Source organism: Peromyscus leucopus, chromosome 8b (assembly GCF_004664715.2).
Source record: "Peromyscus leucopus breed LL Stock chromosome 8b, UCI_PerLeu_2.1, whole genome shotgun sequence".
NCBI classification, from domain to species: domain Eukaryota; kingdom Metazoa; phylum Chordata; class Mammalia; order Rodentia; family Cricetidae; genus Peromyscus; species Peromyscus leucopus.
This window is the reverse complement of record NC_051086.1, coordinates 82786116-82807541: the sequence shown is the minus strand read 5'-3', so window position 1 is coordinate 82807541 and position 21426 is coordinate 82786116. Positions and strand designations below refer to the sequence as shown.

General features: G+C 47.5%; 1 protein-coding gene across 4 annotated transcripts in view; it reads left to right on the top strand.

Annotated features, from left to right (window-relative positions):
* Arsg (arylsulfatase G) overlaps positions 1 to 21426 on the top strand; it is a 134003-nt gene that overhangs the window by 34722 nt on the left and 77855 nt on the right. For 2 of the 4 annotated variants that reach the window (XM_028865251.2, XM_028865252.2), the window contains exon 2: positions 16122 to 17035. In XM_028865251.2, the coding sequence (XP_028721084.1) occupies positions 16818 to 17035 (218 nt within the window). In that variant the 5' untranslated portion in view covers positions 16122 to 16817. Of the gene's footprint in view, positions 1 to 11771; positions 11990 to 16121; positions 17036 to 21426 lie in introns of those variants that run through there. The other 2 variants (XM_037201123.1, XM_037201124.1) reach the window with 2 other exon arrangements.

Sequence of the window (21426 nt, the reverse complement as noted above, 5' to 3'; positions counted from 1 at the left end):
CCGCGCGCGCTCCTTGGCTGCAGCCGCAGCAGCCAGCATCCGCGCTGCACGAAAGGGATGGCAGAAGCATGGCCAGCATCCCCCTCTGCTCCGTGCGCGTGCACCCGCCCAGGCGGGAGGCGACACCAGCACAGGTGCAAGACTGCCTTACCCCCGGGGAGGCCTCTGTAGGGGATCGGGATCCCCACATCTCCAAGCCTCTTGACTCCAAGGTCACTATGAACTAAATGGTTGCTGCCTGGGAAGCCCGAGTTATGAGTTTCTCCTGAGGACAACATGCGTCTGAGGATTAGGGACAGTTCAGAACCAGAGGGGGCGCAAAGTTGGTTTCCTGGACTCTATATCACACCTCGAGGGGAAAATTGGGAACTGCTCCACAGCAAAGGCTGTGTTCTCTGCATTTCCCTGCAGACTTCGCCAACCCGTGTTGCTTGGTTGTGGTTCAGAGAATATCTTTATGGTGTTAGAAACTTGAGAGAACCTACTTTGGGAGTGTGCCTGGAGGGTCTCCACAGGGAGGAGCCGCCGGTTCTAAATTTTAATAAAAACCCTCCCTTGCTCTATGATTTTTTTCCCCCTACGATTTGGGATCTCAATCATCCAGTGCTGTTAACATCCGGTGTGCGTTAAGTGGAGAGCAGGTGTATTGACGCATAGTGTGTTATTATGGCCGTTCCTGCCAGGTTACCACTGAATAGTAGCTGGCAAATTTGTAGGAATAAACCCCTCTCCCCCACGGGGTCTCCAGGCTGGCCTCAAACTTAAGTTTGAACTCCTCATCCCGTTTTTGTTTTTATTTACTTATTTTTATTTTACGTGCATTGGTATTTTGTCGTGGGTGTCGGGTCCCCTGGAACTGGAATTACAGTGTGAGCTGCCATGTGGGTGCTGGGAGTTGAACTGGGGACCTCTGGAAGAACAGTCAGTGCTCTTTACGGCTGAGCCTTCTCTCCAGCCCCCTGATCCCATTTGTTTGTTTGTTAGGTTTTTTTTTTTTTTTTTTTTTTTTAAAGTAATTGCACCAGCTAAGCCAAGACTGGCCTAAAACTGAAGATCCTCCTGTTTCAGCCGCCCAAGCAATGGGGTCACGGGCTTTCATCACGGTTCCTAACGCCTAGGCTCTCGCCATCCTTCAGCCTCAACCTGCACAGTAACTGTGACTACAGGCACAGTTCACTCTGCCTGGCTGGAAATGGCATGTTTTTAAGACAGTGTCATGCTGTGTAGCTCAGGCTGGTTTCGGGCTTGCAATCTTCCTGCCTCAGCTTCCCAAGGGCGGAGATTAGGGGCCATGACACCTACCTTTTCAACATCTTGACTTTAAAAATTAGACAATGCCTGAAGTCCTAGCGATCAATGAATGATTGACCCGATAATATCTGGCTGTTGGAGGCGGTAACAACAATAATGTACAATTATTAATAGTGTATCACTACTATTTTATGTAATTATAATTTTTTGATAATTGTGTTGTCTCCAATACTGAATTAAGTGCCATCCATGTGATTTTATTTGTTTGTTTGGATTCTCCCCTCCTCCCACAGGGTTTCTCTGTGTTGCCCTGTCTGTCTTGGAATTAGCTTTGTAGACCAGGCTGGCCTCCAATTTACAGAGATCCACCTGCCTCTGCCTCTGGAATGCTGGGATTAAAGGCACGCTCCACCATGCCCAGCTTGGTTTTTGTTTTGTGATAAAATCCCACGAGGATGACTTTGAAATCCTGACCCTCAGAATTCACCTCCGCTAGGTCTGCTCCACCATGCTTGCTTCATCCGTGTGTGGTTTGGTCCCATCAGACCTCTGTGAAGGGTAGGCACGATCCCCATTTTAGAGATGAGGCAGGTTGAGGCAAGAACACTGGCCACATGATATCTGTAGAAACCCCCAGGCCTGGCTTGCAACTAGACTCCAAAATTGACTTGGACTATGTGCGTTTGGATAATGGAGAGGTGGCTGGAATCCAGCCTGTGTTGCCCACTGGCTGGTGATTTCTGCTAGTGCTGGTTAGAAGAGACTGGCCTCACATCTTTCTCCTCAAACCTACTGGTCCAATGAAAAGACGAAAACCTCTGCTTTTCTCACTTCTTCAGGGAAAGTACTGCATCACCATGCTAATCAACACCCCCAAACAAAACTAACTTTGTTTAGTCCTAAATAAGAACAAAGGGACCTTTGCAGTCTGGAGTGCGGGACCAAGAAAAATCAGGAAGTTAAGCAGGCGGTAGTGTGGCCTCCGCAGTGGGTCAGTGGGAGTCCGTGGATCAGGCAGAGCCCCCCTGGCTCTTCCTTTGCAGAAGGCAAGGCAGTAAGCGTGTTGTGAAAGAGTCTCTCAGCATCTTCTAGGGAGGAAAACAGCTTCCTCAGAGCTGCCCCAGCCTCCCCCTTTTTTTTTCCCTAGCCCTCTTGCTAAGGGTCATTTGCATGAGAACAGATTCCTTTGTGTAGAATTGGCCTGCCTGTTCCCTGTCCACACTTATAGTCAGTCCCTCAAGTCTTCGGGTTGGGTTGCTAGGCAGATATGACCCTGGCTTGCAAATAAGCTCACCGCTTTTACCAGCCTGTGAGAACTTCATCTTGGGAAGTAGACTAGAAGGAGTCTCCCCTGGAGTTCAGAGGGAGGGTCCTGCAAGCCTGCTTTGGGCTGCTGGGTCTTCAGGGTAGTCTTAGAAGAGGGACCTCTGTGAGGGGGCTATTAGGGAAGGCCTCAATCCCTCACAGTTCCACTTCCTGTCTACATCCCACCCACCTGTCGTCTACCTAAGGGCTTGTGTTCTGCTTGAGTGGCGTTGATCCCATTATAGTTCATTCTTGCTTTAAAATGCTAATATGCGTTTCTCCAGTTGGCAGAAAAGCTGACATCTGTGCTGTCCAGGTCTCTTCAGTGAACTCAAGTATCCAGGTAGAGGGGCTGTGTGTTTATCTTGTGGTCTTGACTCTCACTGGGTTGAGTGTAGAAAGGGGGGGGGGGAGTCCTCTGAGGGACTGTGAATATTTGGAAAGGAATAGCTAGGGATGGTGTTACAGAACTTGGGGTCACGGTCTGTACCTCAAAAGGCCTTAGGAAGCCAATTAAAGCAGACTAATGAATTAATAGAAAAAAGGAGAAAAGGGCGATTTAGTCAATGTGATCACATTGGAAAGAGGAATAAAGAGATCCATGAGCCTCTAGCTCTGACCTAAGTGCATCTTCAGGCTCCTGAAGTGAGAGTAAAGTTTAAATAAAGGGCCAGAGACATCTAAGCAATTCCTCTTATGGTGTGATACTGCCCATCATTGAGCTCCATTCCTACCCTGTAAGATGGCTGACAAGTTGTTAGATATGGGAAGCAAGTTCTCCTTCTGGGTGGTGTCTCTTCCTTCACCCATCATGTGATCCCTGGAGGGGAGGGGCTCCTGGGTTTGGGGGTCTATTGCTTCAGTAGTTTGATAGTCAGGCGGAGGGATGCAAGTGTCTTTTCAGAGTATCTTAATTTCTGCCGGGTTAGTGGTAATGGCCAAGGACAGTGGAAACGAGGGCATAACAATAATCCTTGCCGTGTCCTAGGCTCAAGGAGAGAAAGCGTAAGGCTTCCCGCTGTGCTTGGCTCCCAGAAGGTGTCCTCCCACAATGCATCAGGCTTTGGGAGATCTGTGGAGTATAAAACAAGCAGGGAGAGGATCTTGGGAAGTTTGTGTGTGTGTGTGTGTGTGTGTGTGTGTGTGTATGGGTGGGTGAGCCAAAGGAGGGGTGCGAGGAGTGACAGGAAGGCATGAGTGGGTGAAAGCATGCTGTGTTTGGGGACAGTGAGGTCACTCCCAGCAGTGGGGGCCTGTGGTGCTGTGCATTCTGTCACACCCGGTTATCATTCAGTGCCCTATTGATCCCTTGCCCATGGCTGTGTCTCATTAAGTCTGGAGCAACTTTGATTTCAACACCACCCCTTTCTCTCCCAGCCTTCTCAGTCTTCCTAGCTTACCGCTCCAGTCTCTGTGTGTCGTCCTGTCACAGTTTAAGAAGGGAAAAAACAGCCGCACTGAAGAGAACATAGCCTTGGGCCTGCTGGAGAAGTCCTAAGAAAACAAACCCACGTCGTCAGAACAAAGTATTAATCACGTTGCATTTAGGAATGGATCCACGTGATATTAGTAACCTTTATAATGTGGATTTGGGTCATGAAAACTAATCTGAAATGGTGGGAAGCTACGTCTGGAACCACTGGCCTGTGCTCCAGTGAAATCTAGCTTCCCCTAGACAGTTGCTGTGGTGGCTCCACCTGCCATGCCCCTCTTGGCCAAGGAAATAAAAGCCTACTCTTCTGTCTCTGCCTCAAGAGAGTCGCTGGCTCCCCCTGTCTTGTCGAAACAGACACTCATGGGTTCCCTGGATGATGGCCATCTTAAACCTTCGTTTTTAACTCTTTAGGAACAGGAGGACAGCCATGTTCTTCCTGATGGCTACAGAAGTTCAGCTAGCACATGATTCTAGGACTGTCCTATGGAGGAGAGGCTGGGAGAGGCCCTGCCTGGTTGGAACTCTGCTATGGCCCAACGCGGGCTCCAGGGTTAGGTGGACTTGGGAGAGATGCTCCGCAGGATGGTGGAGGTGTATCTGTGCTCACCCTCCATGACCAGGATGATGAATGCAGTCATCACTCACAAAACCACACTCAGAGGGTGTGTTCCCTTCTCCGAATTGTTTATTATCTAGTTAGGATGATAGGAAATATGTCTATTACTAAAGGTAGGCTTTTATTCGTGTGTGTGTGTGTGTGTGTGTGTGTGTGTGTGTGTGTGTCTTTGTGTGGCAGGAGCACGCTCGTGCACACATGCACGTATGTACAGATCAGAGGCCAGGCATATTCCTTCATTGCTGTCCGTCTTAAGTACTTGGGATCCGGTCTCCTGTCAAACCTGAAGCTCATTGGCTCTGCTAGACTGGCTGACCAGCACTCCCCAGGGATTCCTCTGGTCTCCATCTCCCCGGCGCTGGGATGCACACATACAACACCTTGCCTAGCTCTTATGTCTGTGCTGGGGATCGAACTCAGGTTCTCATGCTTGCGCACGCAGCAAGCGCTTTGCCAACTTCGCCATCTCTCGGGTTCCTGTTTGGCTTTTCCCCTTTTTTCTTTTTTCTTTGGAGCTGGGGATGGAACCAGACACGTGCTAGGCAAGCACTCAACCACTGAACCACACCTCCAGCCCCCTAAGACAGCCTTTCAGCAAGTCAAGTTTTACAAGTGAGTGTCTGGAAGGAGAAGTCAGAAAGGTCATCTGAGGTTAGGGAAAGCGAGGAGATGAAGCCGGGTTTTCAGGGCAGGGCCCATTGGGCTGGGACTTCATTGTTTGTGTTAAATGCCCTCATTCAGCAAATATTGATTGAGCACTCTCTGGGCAAGGTACTGGGATTAGGTCGTGCATAAAACATACCGAAGTTCCTGCCATTGCTGAGTGCCTGGCCCGCTCAGACCAGTGGGTGAGTCGTCTAGCTCCTCCGTTCAGTTAGGAAGAGAGCGAAAGGGAAGTTCCCCTGCCACCACCTCCCACCCACCGGTCATTTAGACCTCATAGCAATAGTGCCCCAAACCAGATTTGCTGGAAGCGAGCTTTTACCAACAATGTCAGCAGACTCTGCCCAGCAGAGGGACCTAGCTCGCGTTTCCCAAAGAGAGCACAACCGGTAACGGGGTTGTGTGACAAGGAGCCATAGTCTGGAAGCTGGAAAATGCAAACCAGAACGACCTTTCACTTTCCTTGTGACATTGCTTAGGACCCAGGTGTTTGTGACTTCTCCCTTCTTCCAGAGGCCACCACCAGAGCTGGCTGACATGCAGCTCCAGTAGAGACGCGCAAATAACTGCAGGAGTCTGGGTTTCACCACCCGCACTGGAAATGCTTTTTTGTTCAATGGTGATTTCAGTAAGGCTTTGGGCTCGCGTCACCTTCGTTTTCCAAAGTGCTCTGAAATCTGGTATCCTTTTTTAGCCCTCAGAGCGAGGGAGAGGTAGAATCATAATGTTAAGTCAGCCTTCCTGAGCATGGCTTGGGTCGTTTCATTCTCCTGTATTGTTGGGAGTGAAGGAGGAAGTTAACTATGGCTTTGTCTCCAGCTAAATGAGGAATCCAGTGTCGTCGTGTCCCCCCCCCCCAGCAGGACTACACTGGACTACACTGTCTACACTGGACTCATAGTCTAGAAACATGGGGTGTAGGCTATAGCTTAGTGCTAGAGTGCTTATGTAACATGCAAAGGGCCCAGGGTTTGCTCTGCAGCACTCCGGGAAAGAAAAGAGAGCTGGGCAGATGGTTCAGTGGGTGACGTGCTTGCCATGCAGGGGCTGGAGTTCAGATTCCTAGCAGCCCTGTAAATGCCAGGTAGGCATGGCAGGCCACCATGGAGCCATTCCAAAGGAGCCCCTCCCTGGCTTGTATGTGGCTACTTTGGGGCTACATGCATTGTCTCCACTAGTCTGGTTAGGAGGCCTCCATCCTCATGACCTCATCTGCCCTAACTTACCTTCGGGACCTTCTCTAGATACCAGCATCACACAGGGAATTAGGGCTTTGTGGTCCAAGTTTTAGGACTCTGATGAAACATACAAACAAACAAACACAACAACAATCGAGCCTAAATCAGATCTTACTTCTGCATCCTCTAATCCCATTTGCAGAGAAAGTGAGAGCAGAAGAAACATTTTATTACATGATACCATAGGGGATACAGTCAGCTGAATCCAAACTTTGCGACCATGTGTGGAGCAAACAACCCAGTTTATTTTTACGTATACTGCAGGGGAAAGGAGAGGGGAGCATTTAAGTGAGACGAGACAGGAACGCAGTGCGTCGTATGTCAGGCAGACCTCGTCCAGATGTGGATTAAAATGAAGAGATATGGAAATGCCTGGGAGAGCCGGGTGTGGTGGTGCATGCCTGTCATCCCAGCCCTTATGAGACTGAGCTAGAAGGATCAACGTTCCTGGCCAGCTTGGGCTGTGTTGCCTGTCCCCAAAGGAAGGCCAGGGGCCTGCAAGATGGCTCAGTGGGTGACGTGCTTGCTGCCCACGTGTGAAGAAGACCTGAGTTCATAGCCTAGCACCCGCATGAAAAAGCAAGCCGTGGGGGTCTAGCCTGAGAGCTGACAACTCCTGAGGAATGGTACTCAAAGTACACACACACACACACACACACACACACACACACAACCAAACGAAACATTTCAAGACAAAATAAAAAACCCAAAACAATAAGAAAGGAAGACATTTGGATATTTGTTGGCTCTGAATCAATAACAAATAACTGTTAATCTTTAAAAAAAAGTCAAGTGTTAATGAGACTGTAGTTATTTAAGGTTTTTCATCTTTTAGAGAACTATATAGGAATATTTGTGGGTGAAACTGCTATTTATTGCTATGACAAAATGCTTGGGGAAAAAAATGCAGAGCACCAGGCTAGAGAGAGCACAACCAGAGAGTAGTATGACAGGAAGAGTCTGGGGACAAGAGATATGACCTACTTCCTTGAATTAGGCCTCACTTCCCATTCATTAGCCCATTCAGTTCTGAAGTCATTGGTGGGTTAATCCATTGATAAAGTTATATCACTATGAACCAGTCACCTAAAAGCCCATCATGGGCCTGGAGAGATGGCTCAACAGTTAAGATCACTTACTGTTTTTGCACAGAACCTGGGTTTGGTTCCCAGCACCCACATGGTGGCTCACAGCTGTCTGTAACTCTAGTTCCAGGGCATCTGATGCCCTCTTCTGGACTCTGCAGGCTCCTCCACTCACATGGTGCACATACATATCCCCAGGCACACTCACATACACATAAATTAGGTAAATAGACTTGAAAGCACATCAGCCGGGCCTGGAGAGATGGCTCAGTGGTTAAGAGCACCAGATGCTCTTGCAGAGGACCCAAGTTTTCCCAGTTCCCATACAGTGGCTCACAGCTGCCTGTAACTCCTGTTCCAGTGGTTCTGATGCCTTCTTCTGACCTCTTCAGTGACCAGGTACACACGTGGTGAACAGACATACATGCAGGCAAAACATTCATACAATAAAAATAAATATGTATATATAAAAATAAAAGTATGTAAGTTGCAATTAAGCCTTTACCACAGAAACTTTTGAGTGAGGATAGTTCATATCTAAAACATAACACATGGTATCTGGGATTTACTTAAAAATAATGTAGTATGGGTCTGGAGAGATGGCTCCATGGTTAAGAGTGCTTCCTGCTTGCTCTCCCAGAGGACCTGAGTTTAGTTCCCAGCACCCTGGTCAAGAGGCTTACAACTTCCTCTAACTCCTGCTCTAGAGGATTCAATACCCTCCTCTGGTGTCTGCGAACACTCACATCCGCATGCCATACACATGTATAGAAGTATATACACATGACTAGAAATAAACAAATAGAAACAATTCCATATATATTGAGAGGGGAGGGGTAAGGGATGGGGAGGGGTAAATATCTTGATCAGACAGGCTATGTGTTGATTGTTGGGTCTACAATCTGAGTAAGTATGCATGGGTTTCTCAAGGTTGGCATGTTTTGCCACATACATAATAAAATATTTAGCAAACAATAAGTAAACATGGCTTTTTAAGACATCTTTAAAACTGTGTTCCGGGGGTGGGTTTTGATTTGTGTCCTCAGGTGGAGGAGAGAGGTTTAAAGGGAAGGTGGGATTTAGAAGAGCAGCTGCTCACTCTGGTCTTCTGCTCTGTGCCTCAAGACCCAGATATAATTTCTGAAGGGCTACTGGGTTTTTAGATGCATGGCAAGAAGCCACTTTAGCTCTCCCAGATTGGTTTCTACCACATGGTTTCCTTCTGTGACAATCTCCACAGGTGGTCTTGGCCTAAGCCTGGGCAGGATGTCCTTTCTCTCCTGGCAATGGCTTTCCTGGCATCTTTGGCTCCCAGAAGGGACAAACAGGATCTGGCTTGAGCTGCAGAATACATAAATAAACACGTAAATAAAGGTCTTAGTGAATTAAGTGGAATTGCTTTCCCAACCTTAGTGAAGGCATTCTGTTGTTTTGTTTTGGAGACAGTATTTCTCTTTGTAGTCCTGGCTGTCCTGGAATTCTCTCTGTAGACCAGGCTGGCCTGGAATTCAGAGATCCTCCTGCCTCTGCCTCCAGAGTGCTGGGACTAAAGGCGTGTGCCACCACCATCTGGCTTCAGTAAAGGCATTCTATCAAAGGTGTATCAGTTACCTTTGTCCTTGTTGTAACAAAAACCTGATGAAAGGGACTTAAGAAAAAAAGGAAGGGTGTGTTGAATTTACCAGAAGGCAGAGTCAGTCTTTTGCAAGTGAGACAGGACATTGTCATCTGTGAAGTTCAGGCTGGAGAACCACAAAATTGAGTTTCAAACCCCACACCTCCACCAAAAACAAAACAAAACAAAAACCTAATTGAAATACATCTCTTACTGTTTTAAGGAAGTTTATGGTTTTGTGTTGGGCCACATTTATAGCTATCCTGGGACACAAATTAGATCTTCCTCGGAGGGGATATAGAAGTCCATCAAGGTGGGAAGGCATGAAGGCAAGAATGGAAGGTCACTTTGTGTCTGCAGTCAGGAAGGAGGGAGAGAGAGCTCATTTTCTTCTTTTCTTCAGTCCATGATCCCAGCCTCCATAGGATGTTTCTGGTAACATGCAGGGTGACACTCGATATTCAGTTAAATCTTTCTGGGGTGTTTGTAGACATACCCAGAGGTGTGGAGGTATGTTGCCATGATGATCATAAATCAAGCTGACAGTTCAGATCCCTACAGATATTCTTTGAACTGAGCATAGAGGCTGAGGACTAAATTCCCAGACTCTGGAGGCTGAGGCAGGAGGACCAAAAATTCGAGACCAGCCTGGGCTACATAGTGGGATCCTGTCTCAAAAGAAAGAAAGAAAGAGAGAAAGAAAGAAAGAAAATTAACTTTAAAATGTTCTTTGAATCCTTGGTTGAGCTTTTGTTGCTCTTGCTAACACAGACACACAAACACACACACACACACACACACACACACACACTCAGAAAGTAATCTAAGTTGAGCCATCTCCATACTGTAAGTTGAGTTTTTCTTCCTGTCCCTACTACCTGCTCCCAAGAGAGACTTAAGATTACTTATAAATGCTCAGCCAATAGCTCAGGCTTGTTACTACTAACTAGCTCTTTCAACTTAACCCATTTCTGTTAATCTATGTGCTGCCCCGAGGTTCATGGATTTTAACTATCCTATTTTGTGTGTCCAGCTCCTTCTGTGTCTGGCTGGTGATTACTCTCACTCCCGTGACTCTGCCCTTCTTCCTCCCAGTATCCTTTTAGTCTGGTTTTCCCACCTAACCTCCTCCTGCCCAGCTATAGGCCAATCAGCTCTTTATTAGTTAATGAGAGTAATACATACTTATAGTGTACAAAAAGATTGTTCCACAGCACCATACTGACAAGGTCTAGGGGCAAAGGAAAGGTCCACTAAGATATCTCTTAATATAACCTTTTGTCTGGCTCTGTTGGTAACTGGTTTTCTGCCATAAAGCAAAATTTAAGGGGTCACCCCCCACTTAGGCACTGCAGAGTGTCACCTGATAGGGAGCTGCCTCAGCATCCTGCCCTCTAGGTGTGTCTGCCCACGTCAGCCCAGCGCCGCTCTCTGACCTCACCCAGAGATTCCGAAGGTCTTGGCTTCTTCCTCTCCCCAACAGCTTACAAATACATTTTTGTCTTCGCAACACAGCAGCCCCAGGGATCCTGTCATTGTTCAGTCTTGCCCTCTTGCCAGCCCTCTTCTGGCTTCCCCTCTGGGTTGCTCTCTGACTCCTACACTAGTCACTCATTCACCCTCCTTGGGGCTGGTAAGGTTAGTTTATTTGTCAGCTTGACACTAGCTTGGGTCATCTTGGGTCAACTGAGAAAATTCCTGTACCCAACTGGCCTGTGGGCAAGTCTGTGAGGGCGTTTTCTTGATTAAAGATTGATATGTGAGTGTCCAGCCCACTGGGCAACACTGTCACTAGGCAGGTGGTCCTGGATGGTATAAGAAAGTAAGCTGAGCCAGGTGGTGGTGGCACACACCTTTTATCCCAGGACTTGGGAGACAGAGACAGGCAGATCTCTGTGAGTTCAAGGCCAGTCTGGTCTACAGAGTGAGTTCCAGGACAGCCAAGGCTGCACAGAGAAACCCTGTTTCAAAAAAAAACAAAACAAGCAAACAAAAAAGAAGCCGAGCAAGCCATGGAGAGCAAGCCTGTAAGCGGTGTTCCTCCCTGGCCTCCGCTTCGGTTCCTGCCTCCAGGTTCGTGCCCTGACTTCCCTTGCTAATGGTCTCAGATACAGGGTGAAATAAACCCTTTCTTCCCCAAGTTGCTTTTGGGCCTGGGTCTTTTTCACGGCAGTAGGAAGCACCGGGACACTGGTCCTCACACTTGCTTTGTGGCTCAGCCCCTGCACTAGATCTTGGCCTTCCTTGATTTCTCTGCCTGTGGTGCCCTTTCAACACGGCTTATTATTCCCCTCTCTCCTAAGAGACGTCAACCACCTTTTGGGTGGGAGTACCCCAAACCCCTTTTTGACTGTGCACCTGCCCACCCCACATATCTGACACCTTTCTGCTTTGGTTTGCTCCACAACATTCACATTTTACTTACTCCATCCTCCACTCCCCTAGAAAAAAGGCTAAGTGACTCGAGGGTGGGGATTTTGTTTTGTTTCATTTACGGCTGTGTGCACAGTGCCTAGATTAAAGTGTGCTAGTGCCCATGTGGTGGACCAATGATTGAGTGCCTGGGAGAACCACCCTAGACCACATGTGGACACCCAAGGCCCCTCCTGGTGAGTCCCCATGTGACTCCTGGCCCCTTGCCCGTGCGCAGACCCTGCTCTGCATTGGCTGGTGGGACAGCAGGACTCTGCAATCAGGCACTTCTTTCTCCTTTGTCTCTGATGGCCTTCATTCCTCAGAAACTTCATTTCTGGAAAACCAACAGAGCCCTGTGCCAGAAAGGTCTGTCCAACCTCCTTGTTATTTCAGCTGTTTTCAAGGTTCTCTGGGAGGATGCTTGGCCACAGGGAGGTCTGTGGGAAGCCAGGGTCAGGTGATTGAGTGGACTTCCAGCACGGGGTTGCTCAGACACTGCTCAGCAGATCTTCAGGTTGCCTTCGCCCTTGCATGTCAGCTGAGAGCCTGCTCGTGGGTCCTTTCTCTACCCTCAGCCATGAGCAAGCCTGGAAACGAAAGAGAAACCGACCTTTAACTTACCTCGCAGCCTTTAACATACCTCGCAGCCTTTAACGTACCTTGCAGCCTTGCTTTATAGCTGGGCTCTGGCTGGGATGTAGGTGATGGACTAGCAGCTGCTTCGCATGCATGAAGGGCTTGGGTTCAACCTCTAGAATCAAAACCAACGAAGTAGGGGTTGGAGAGAACAGGAACTGGTGAGGTTGATTGGCTGTTAAGGTTTGCACTGCTTGCCTTGGGAAAGTGGAGGTCTGGGGTGTTGTTGATACCGGCTTGGTAGGGACCCATCACAGTGAGCCATGCAAGCAGATGGGCGTCCTTTAGTGATGTGTTGAGGTAGGTGGCCCCGCACCTTCCACTGAAGTGGTGAGAAGAGTGAATGCTTAGGTTGTCAAGATTCCCTCTCGGCTCCTGCTTCTGGGACAGAGCTCCTGGCCTGTGCTTGCTCTCTTTTCCTTTTCTGTGTGCACATTTTTCGAGGCGTGGGGTACACATGCGCGTCCAGACCAGAAGTCAGCCTCAGATGTCTTTCCTCAGGACACTTCCCACCTTGTTTGATGAGACGGGGGCTTTCACTGGCCTGGAATTTGGTAATTCCTAATTTGTTTAGGCTGGCTGGCCAGAAAGCCTCAAGGATCTGTGTGCTGGGAGGAGAAGCCCGGGCCACCACACTAGTCTTTATGTCACGTCCTCATAAGTTCAATTCCCCAGAACCCATATAAAACCCAAGTATTTTACCAACTGAGCTATCTCAAGCACTTTGGCTGTCTCCCTAGCCCTCCTTCTTGAGATAGTCATAAAGACAGAGTTGGGAGACTGACATCAAGTGACATCCCCAGGCGACACACAGGGCAACTTTCTTTGGGACAAAGAGCTCAGAGTCTCAGCATGACTCTTTACTGAAGCCCGGGGTTCAAGCCCAATCTTCAACCGTCTGGTTTGTCTCTTCCCTTCAGTTAAAGAAAGTAAATACACGATCAGAAAGGGCTTAACGGTCCCCTTGAAGGTCTGGATGTGAAGAAATCCGAGATAGTCTGCTGGCCGGCTGAACTCACTTCCATTCTATGGCAGTTTGAAGTGCGGCGTTCCTGCTTCCTTTTGTAAATCCTCCAAAGAATGTCTTGTCCTGGAACTCCAGAGGAAGCCAATCTAGTTCGATTTCCACTTTAATTTTAGCTTCCTTCTTAAATGAATTTCCCTCCCCCTGGAATTCCTGTATGGCCAGGTCATCCTGAGGTGGATTATTGACCAGAAATGAGGCCACACCGGTGCCCTAAGCTAAGCAGCTTTGAGAAGAAAAGCCTCCCGTGGCTGTTGCTTGCAGTTAAAGCCGGTAGAAGGAGGCTGGGAATTACCTGGCAGGTGAACAAGTGTTTGGTAAGCACCCTCCTTATTCAAGAGTCTTCCAGAAAGGGAGAAGTCTTTGGGACCTCAAGATCAGCCAACACTACTTGAACCTAATCAAGTGGGAAAAGGACTCCTTTTGGGAAGTGGAAAGAGTTTGCATTTCCAAACGCTTAGCCAGATGAGGCACCACTGTTTAGACTTCTGTTTGGTTTGAACCAGTCCTTTGCTTTTATCAAGATCTTCCAGAATGCGTTACTCCAATCACCCCATCCCCTGAAGCTAGCAATGGGATTAGCTGGTGGGAATGCCCAGCTATTGAGATGGGTAAAGGTGCTTGCCACCAAACCTAATAGCCTGAGCTTGGTCCCTGGTACCCACCTGATGGAAGGAGAGAACTGAATCCTGCAAGCTGTCTTCGGACCTCCACATGTGAGTGCCATGGCTTGTGTGAACACATATGCACAAAAAAACATGTAATTAGTTTTTTTCTTTTTCTTTTTGAGATGGGGGTCTCATTATGCAGCCCTGGCTGGCCTAGAGTTTGCTACAGAGACCAGGCTGGCCTCAAACATGCAGAGATCCACCTGCTTCTGCCTCCCAAATGCTGGGATTGATGAGACATACCATCATGTCTGGCTCACAAAGAAACATAATTTTTTTTTTTTTTTTTTTTTTTTTTTTGGGCCAGGCAGTGGTGGCTCTTGCCTTTAATCCCAGGGCTCCAGAGACAGAGACAGGGGGATCTCTGTGAGTTCAAGGCTAGCCTTGTCTACAGAGAGAGTTCCAGGACAGCCAGGGCTACACAGAGAAACCCTGTCTCACCGCGCCCCCCCCCATATTATTTATTTATTCAGAAATAGCATGTGAAATAGTCCCAGCCTGTAGCATTTTTTTATTTTACAGATTGGTTCATTGATGGCTTCCATGGGTGGGAGGCTGTCATTTGCTCTAGAATTTCAACACCGTGTCACCTTGCGGGTTAGAGCCTGTAAGTAAAGGAAGAAGTGGTTTGACTTTGTTCCCAGCTCTGTCTGCTGCCTCCAGCTGAACGTCTAGCCCTGGTTTCAGAACTTGGTCTGATGATACATTGCTTTCGGCTCTGTCCACCGGGGCTGAGTCATCGGCCCCTCAGCCATGCCGTTTCCTTTCTCTCCTAGGCCTGGAGTCATGAGATTCTTATTCTCCAAGATCTTTCTATTCCAAGAGTGAACCAAGGACAAATGGTGAAGTCCTCACCTGGGGGCTTGCTCACATTCATTTCTCAAAGCCAGATGTGATGGCTCACACCTGTAATCCCAGCTTGAGGGGGGTAGCAGTATGAGGATCAGGAATTCAAGGTCATCTTGTGCTGTATACTGAGTTGGTGCTACGTGAAATCCTGTCTTGAGAAATCAGTCCAACAAGCAGAAAATGGTCCCAGCTTTCCCACTGAATTTGCATTTTTCTTTGAGAGTGGGTCTCTTGGAGCCCAGGCTGGCCTTTTACTGGCTATATATTAGAGGACGACCTTGCATTTTAGATCTTTCTGCCCCGGCTTCCAGAATGCTGGGATCCTGGATGTGTTTCACCATGCACAGTTTATGGAATGCTGGAGCTCAAATCCAGGGCTTTGTGCATGTGTATGCTAGGCAAGCACTCTACTGAGTTATGTCCTCAGCTCCCAGTTTGCTAATTTATATGCACGTCCAAGGGTGAGAATCATTGATTTAATGTTTTTTGTTGTTGTTTGTTTGTTTGTTTGTTTGTTTGTTTTGGTGGTATGGGTAGGGATGAAGTCAGGGCCTTGTGCATGCTAAATTGGCACTCTACCAATGAGCCCTAGATTTTCTTACTAAAAACATCATGCTTAGAATGTACAGGGACATGTTTCTATTAATTCTTTGGAACTTTTTTGGCAGCATTTAATTATGAAAATTATGAACATATAGAAAAAATTGAAAGCATTCTACAGAACAGACATATGTTCTCCACATAGAGTCTATTATAAACTTTGTTTTCATAATTATCTTTTTTTCCTAAATTAATTTCTCTGGGGGAGGCTGTTTGTTTGCTTTGAGACAGTATCTTAGGTTTCTCAGGCTGGTCTCAAACTAGTTGAAGATTATTTTAAATGTCTGGTTCTCTTGTCTCTACCTCACAAATGCTGGTATTACAGTCAAACACTGACCACACCTAGAGCTTTGTGTAATCTAGGCAAGTGCTCTGCCAACAGAGCTGTGTTCTGAGCCTCCTAGATTAACATATGCCAAGAGTTTCTTATGGAAACATTAGGTCATAGCATGACCATTATAAACAATTGTGTCTTGATAATGGGACTTTACCTTTTCTTCTAAAATTCTCAACGAGTTTGACCACGTGTGGTGGTGGGTGTGGGGAAGCACTCGGGGATTATCAGACTGTCTTCCGGCTGATAATTCATCCTGCCCAGGGTGCTGAGCTTCAGTATTCCTGCCTATAGCATGGGTGAGGTGTAAGAAGTCATCTGTAATGTTACCACCAATCCTGTTACTATAGGTCTGTTGTGAATATTATTGTCATCCCTGTTTTTCAGGTGGAAGAAACTGAGAGTCAGTTAAACACTCAAATAAGAAGGAAAACATCTGTTGGCATGGGAAAGTGATTATTTCCCCAGCTACTGAGTACAGCACAACTGGCCTGGCTGTTTTCAACTCTGTTTTCTTGTCAGATTTTGTTCTTTCAGGAAACCTTACAGAAACCTCAACCATCTGGATCTGAGAAACTCACTTGGGGCTGACTGTGGCTTTTGAACATCCAGGTGTTCTGCAGATGTGAGAATTTATTCTGTAATCACCAGCTGGAGTCCTAAGCAGATGCAAGACTTGTGTTGTGGCCCTAGCCTCCTCGAGTGCAGAGGGTCACTTATGTGCTAAGTGGCCCAAGAGTGGTGATTGACATTGATAGCTGAATGCTGCACCCAGCCAGTCATCTTATTAAGCTGTGACGAGAAGACATCTTCAGGGGACCAATCCAATTTAGGGTGACACATTTCCTGACTCTCTTGGATTAGGATTCCAGATGGGGACCTTTTCTCTGTAATTCTACCATTCCTGTAGCCATTATTAACACCAGGGTTGTGGTTTTTTTTTTTTTTTTTTTTTGCCAACTAGAACCATGCTCCTTGGTGGCTTTCTGCACTCAAGGTGAACAAAGAGAAGACTCTTAGAGAAATCTGTGGTGGTGGCCCGTTATCACTCGATCAAGACAACAGGAGTCTCTGTGTGCCACCATGGGCTGGCTTTTTCTAAAGGTTTTGCTGGTTGGCATGACTTTCTCTGGATTTCTCTACCCTCTCATGGATTTCTCCATCAGTGGGAGAACAAGAGCCCCCCAACCAAACATCGTGATCATTTTGGCTGATGATATGGGATGGGGTGACCTGGGAGCAAACTGGGCAGAAACAAAGGTCACCCCTAATCTTGACAAGATGGCTTCTGAAGGAATGAGGTGAGTCTTGAGAACGCCAAGCAATGCTTTGTGTCTTTCTAGTTTTTCATGCGGGTGTAGACAGTGTAAAATACTTAATTTTTTTTTTTTACATTTATTTGCTTTATATGTTTTGCCTGTATGTGCTCATGTGCCTGTTAGACCCTCAGGAACTGGGATTATAGATGTTATAAGCCACCATGTGAGTGCTGGAAATTGAACCCAAGTCCTCTTTAAGGGCAACGAGTGCTCTTATCTACTGAGCCATGTCTCCAGCTCCCACAAAGCACTTTAATAATCAATTGATGAATCTATGTTGATTTCATTACTTTATTGATTTATTAGATTTGAAGCCAGTATAGTATCACAAAGATATAGCCATATATCCATACATACACTTATTTGCCTATCATCTACCCATATGTCATCTGTTCGTCCATCCATCTGTCCATCTTTCCATCACCCATCCATCCATCCTCCAGTCCATCTATCCATCCATCCATTCATCTACCAGTCATCCTCTTGTCCTCCACCCATCCACCAATCCATGTATCCACCCACTCACCATCTATCCATTCACTTGGTAAGATGTATGTATGTTAAGAGTTGAGAATTTAGAGGTGGACAAGACAAAATTTCTTGCCCTCAAGTTATTCACTTTCCAAAAGGGGAGGCGGGTTAAGAGGAAGGTAAACAATCAAGTCTTACATGTGCTCACACCGGGAGCTTTTGGAGTCCAGAGGAGAAGATGTGAGACAGCTGCCTGGGTGCTCAAGGGAGTGGATGGCCTATGATGAGCAGACTGAGAGCTACTGAGGACACACATTTATTTGTGAGCAGACGCCAAGTAGCATTTAAGGGATGTACATTTCATGGACCATAAAAGGGATTGTGTACGTGTCTGACAGGTGTAGTGTTTATAGGACAGTCATTGGGAAGTCTTGTTCACATCCCAGCTCCTTTCCCTGCTTAGACGGAGAACAAGTGTAAGAAGGGCTTGCAGACTCCTTTGAGGTCCCCACACCCCTTTGGGTCAGTGTTGATTCAGCTGGATGCAGGGGCATGGCTGGCCAGCATTGGATCCTGTCTGTGTTTTGTAAAACCCTACATTTGGCTCAGTGGAAGCGGCTTCAGCTTGTTGCTAGGGACAACCTGGGGAACATCTCCACAGAGTTTCTACCTCATGCCTTCCAATACTCGGAGCTTTTCCTTGAGATAAAAGACCCTTGCCTCCGACTTCACCATCGTGCTCATCCCAGCCAAGGTGAACTTTCTGGATTTTTCTTCTGCTTCCAATCTTTCAGAGACATTTACAACCCAAACTTAACTCCATAAAACATCTCACGAATTGTGTTTCTCCCCTGCTTCTCTGTCTTCCGTCTGACTTCAGTAGTCACCTCCCTGGGTGGGTCACACTTTACTGATCTGTGTGGTGGATAATTCATGTGCTCACTGTCCACTTCCTGTTTCTCAGAGTTGCTGTTTACCACTTAGGTCTCAGTTTACCAAGGGTCACGTGTGCCCTGCCCTTGCAGCTTTACATGAATCTTTCCATGGCTGACCACGTGGGTTGTGTTAAATAGCACCCCCCCCCCCCACACACACACACTCCCTTCCAAATTCATGTCTACCCAGAAACTCAGAGTCTTCACAAATTTGAGTAGTGAAGGATCTTTTTGTTTGTTTGTTTTGTTTTTCGGGACAGAGTTTCTCTGCGTAGCTTTGGAGCCTGTCCTGGAACTCGCTCTGTAGACCAGGCTGACCTTGAACTCTCAAGAGATCCACATGCCTCTGCCTCCCAGTGCTGGGATTAAAGGTGTGCGCACCAAAGGATCTTGATGATTCGATGACAATGGGTTTAAGGCGAAGCAAATCCAATGACTATTATCCTTGTAAGAGAAGCGGGAGAGCAGGGGCACAGTGGTACATGCCTACGATTCTGTTCTAGCATTCAGGAATATTAGACAGGAGGGTCAAGAATTTTAAGGACAGCCTGGGCTACATAGACCCTCATCTCAAAAACTAAAACATAACAATGAATAAAAGAGGATACAGAGGCAGTAAACACAAGGATAGAGGCAGAGATCAGAGGGATGTGTCTCTACCAAGGACTGCGGTCAGCCACAGGAAGTTTGGAGAGAGACAGAATAGCGTCTCCCTCAGCTTCCAGAACAATGGTTTTTCAACCTGTATGTGGTGACCCCTTTAGGGGTAGAGCGACCCTGTCACAGGGGTCCCATATCAGATATCCTGCCTATCAGATATTTACATTACAATTTCTAACGGTAGTAAAATTACAGTTATGAAGTAGCAACGAAATAATGTTATGGTTGGGGGTCACCACAACATGAGAAACTGCATGAAAGGGTCACAGCATCAGGAAGGTTGAGAACCACTGCTCCAAAAGAAACTGACCCCGCTGACACCTTCATTTAAAATCTTTGGCTTCTGGTTCTGCTGCTTCAAGCTGCCCACTTATTTATTGTGTCTGCACACAGGCCCCTCCTAGCCCTGGGCTTCTGCCGGGGGGGGGGGGGGGGCGGGAAGTAACGTGTCTTTTCCCCACCTCCACTCCTGGTGCAAGTTCAGGGTTTCCTGCATAATGAGCAGTTAATATCTGCTCACCAATAAATGGACTTTGGAGCCAGGCATCGTGGGGCACACCTGTGATCTCAGCATTCTGGAAGCTGAGTCAGGAAAAACAGGGTGTGTGGAACTGAAATTGTTTTTAAAATGTCATTGCTCCTTTTTTTTTTTTTTTTTTTTTTTTGGTTTTTCAAGACAGTGTCTCTCTGTGTAGCCTGTCTGTACTGGAACTCTACTTGTAGACCAGGCTTGTCTAGCCTCTGCCTCCTGAGTCCTGGAACTAAAAGCATGCGCTACTACACCCAGCCCTACTTTTTTGGAGACAAGCTTTCATTGTGTAGTCCTGGCTGTCCTGGAACTCGCTGTGTAGGCCAGACTGACTGACCTCAACCTCACAGAGATCTACCCGCCTCTGCCTCTCAAGTGCTGAGATTAAAGACCTGTACCACCATGCTTCTTGTCCATCTTGAATTTTGCATGTTGAATTTTTTTTTTCTACTGGGGAGACAGTTACTCCGGACAGATCTCCCCACATAACTGGCTTTTCTAACTGTCATTTTTTAAGCTGAGATCTGGGAGGCCCAGCCACCTCTTTCTCTGCTCCACTGATGCATCACTGTGAGCAGAAGAGGGCCAGGTGCCAGCTCAGTTTGGTGGGAACGCCTCTGTTCTGTCCGTCTGAGCCTGTGAGGTCTGAAGGAAGTTGTTCCGGCGGGAGGTCAGCAGATTTTCATCCTGTCCTTTGGCTACTGGAAAGGCAAGCTTCCAATGGGGCCATGACCGGTGCTGGCTTCTGGGGTCATTCCTCAGATGCTGTCTATGTTTTTATTCCCTTTATTTTTTGAAAAAAGAAAAGAAAATACAATGGGGTGGGTGCTCATACTGAGGCAGTGGTTCTCAGCCTGCGGGTCAAGACCACTCTGGGGGTCAAGCCACCCCTTCACAGGTGTCACATTAGATGTCCTGCATATGGGATATTTATGTCACAGTTCATAACAGCAGCAAAATTACAGTTATGAAGCAGAAATAAAAATAACTCTGTGGTTGGGGATCACCACAATCTGAGGAACTGCCTTAGAGGGTCACGGCATTAGGAAGGTTGAGAACCACTGTTCTAAGGTACGCGTGTGGAGGTCAGAGGACAGCTTGTCTGGGATGGGTCTCTCCTTCCGCCAGGTGGGTCCTGGGATTAAACTCCAGTAGTCAAGCTGGGCAGCAAGCACTGGCCAAAGATCTCACTGACGCTTTTTTTTTTTTTTTGAGACAAGGTCTCTCATTGGCTTGGAACTCTCCAAATCGACTAGCTTGGCTGAGCAGGGAGCCCGAGGGATCCACCTGTTTCTCCTGACCCTCTGGCTAAGTAGTCACCATTCCACTTGAAGTTTTTCTTTAAAATGTAGATTCCGAGGACTGGCCTCAGGTCCTCATGCAATCCAGGCGTACATTTTCCTGACTGAGCCATTGCCCCAGCCCACCCGCAGGTGTTTTCTGAGGGAGAAAGAGAATGACCAGAGACTGTGAGAGAGGTGCTTGCTGCCAAGCCAGCCCATAGACCTGAACTGCTTGCCAGGCCGAGGCTGGTGAAGCTGAGGGCCTGTGGTGTCCACACTTACTCTTCTGCATCGATTGGCAGCGCGTTCACTTTGCATCTTGCTCTTACGTCCTGCCTTTTCCCTGCCCCCAGTTTAGTTCTGGGTCAAGTCAATGCCGCTGCCGCTAGGGGTTCTGGGCAGTAGCTTAGCCAGGCATCAGAGATCAATAGTCACTACTCAAAGGTCGGAGGCTCCCAGGGACTTGAGAACTGTTTCTAAAACGGGCCTCAGTGA